The 1,976-nt window shown below is 31.4% G+C and overlaps 1 protein-coding gene across 1 annotated transcript; it reads right to left on the bottom strand.

Moving 5' to 3' along the window:
- Positions 1–44: 44 nt before the first annotated feature.
- LOC119665300 (regulating synaptic membrane exocytosis protein 2-like) lies at positions 45–1,041 on the bottom strand (the record flags this gene model as incomplete). The annotated part of the gene is given in 2 exon segments (XM_038074564.1): positions 45–775; positions 860–1,041. Coding segments are annotated over 2 exon segments (913 nt in total), but the record flags the coding sequence as incomplete, so codon positions are not given.
- Positions 1,042–1,976: the final 935 nt, after the last annotated feature.

The following is a 1,976-nucleotide window of genomic DNA, read 5'->3' as shown; positions in this document are numbered from 1 at the left end:
ACGTACAAATCTCATTAATAAATAAATCAGAACTGTATACTCACGTCTAGATGTTGGCCGTTTATTGTTAGGTTCAGTATTTAAACTCATTGCACGCCCTAATTCACCACGTACAGCCTTGAGTGACTTAAGAATTTCATCGGGGTCACGTCTAGCAGCCGATGAACGTCGCCTACCCGCTAAATATGTTGTAGGTGGTGGTACCATAACATCTTCTTCACGTATTTTTTCAGGATCTTGAAATGATGAACGACGAGAACCAGGTAAAGAACGTGAAAAATCTTTACCCAACTGATATACCTCAACTTCAAGTGTTTCAGATTGCGAGGAACCACGTCGAGAACCAGCAATCCAAGCATGATCGGGATGTAATAAAGATGTGCCATCTCCAATTGAATCTACTTCATCTGATATGGAACGTTGCATATTATAGTCACGTCGTAGTAAACGTGATACATCACCACCAGGACAGCCAGTAGCAAGTGAACCGCGAGGTGAAACGCTTGGTGATTTGGATATACTAATACCACGCAAACCTTTAGGATCTTCAAGACGACACCAAATTGCATGATCGTCAAGAAAAGCTTGTTGTAGTTCAATATTGCATTCGCCTAGAAAAATAGATTCTGTATGTGGCACTAAGTCCCAGAGTTGTATATCAATATAGCGATCCATTAAGCTATCCGCATTCACATGCGCAAATGTGAGAGTTGCATTCCAAATTGGATTCTGTGTCGGTCGACTTACTTCTGTTTGTTGTACGGAACCATCGCCGCTATTATTATATATATTTATTTTTTATTTAATAAAAAAATATTGGTTTATAAACTATTGAGTATTAAATATTGTTTCTGCTTACCATTTGGGTAATATGCGTACTTTAGCATATGCTTCCGGTAAGTTACCGTGACCGTAGGCTTCATCGCGTAAAGCTAAATCATCTGCTGCCATAAGTGATACGACCAATTCATTACGTTCTGCGTGGTACCAAACTTGTATCTGGACACGTCCACTGACTTGCTTCTCTCGCATTATTTGTTCCTATTATTTATATTTTTTGTTTTTGTTATTATAAAAGAAAAAATTTATTAGTAAATATTTGGGATTTTTATGGAATCAAGTTAAAAAATTTACAGTTTATATTTAATTAAATATATACAATATTTTTTTTAGTTGAAGTTCTATACAATTTTTCTCTCGCATTTTTGTACATAATTTTACACTTATTTATATTGGTTAGCACTTGTAACGAATGCTTTGGTTATATATTATATAAATTTGTATATATATATATATAGTTGTGGTTTGAGGTAGAAGTTTAGAAAAGTGGTTGTAATTTTTGTTATGTAAAATAAACCAAAAAATTAAGTTTGCAAAACAGAAAAAATATGAAAAGTATTAGGTGTTTTGTTTACAAAAACATAATTTAATAAAAATAATTAATAAAAAATTATATTAAAGCATAAAAGGCAAATTAATTAAAAAGAATAACAATTACTTATACATAGCATTAACAGATTCATGCTCTATGGTTACACATTAATATTATACTGTTAGCAAATTATAGTTAAAAAATTAATATTACTTATATATATTAATTATCATATAAACTACAAATTATGGAAAGACTTTGTGAACCTCAAAATTAAATTGTATACATAATAATAATAGATTGCCCAAATGTATTTATAAATAATACACAAGCCCTATGCTCCTCCCTTAGGCGTTAAAGGATTAAGTATCATATACAACAAGCAAACGGAGTCTTAGTGAGTTGGGTATTCACATGAACAGAAGGTTGATATTTGAGTAGAACACGTAAAAAGCAAGAGATATGGAAATACTGAAATGAGTATTCATGAAAGGAAGTAATTAACAAAATAATTTTTTTAATCGGCCAACTTTGAATCTTATTGAAAATAAAGAGATACAGGTCTAACGCATTTTATTTTAAAAATAAAGTATCCTTTAAAATT

Source organism: Teleopsis dalmanni, unplaced genomic scaffold (assembly GCF_002237135.1).
Source record: "Teleopsis dalmanni isolate 2A unplaced genomic scaffold, ASM223713v2 unscaffolded_contig_4363, whole genome shotgun sequence".
NCBI lineage: Eukaryota > Metazoa > Arthropoda > Insecta > Diptera > Diopsidae > Teleopsis > Teleopsis dalmanni.
This window is presented reverse-complemented; position numbering and strand designations above follow the sequence as displayed.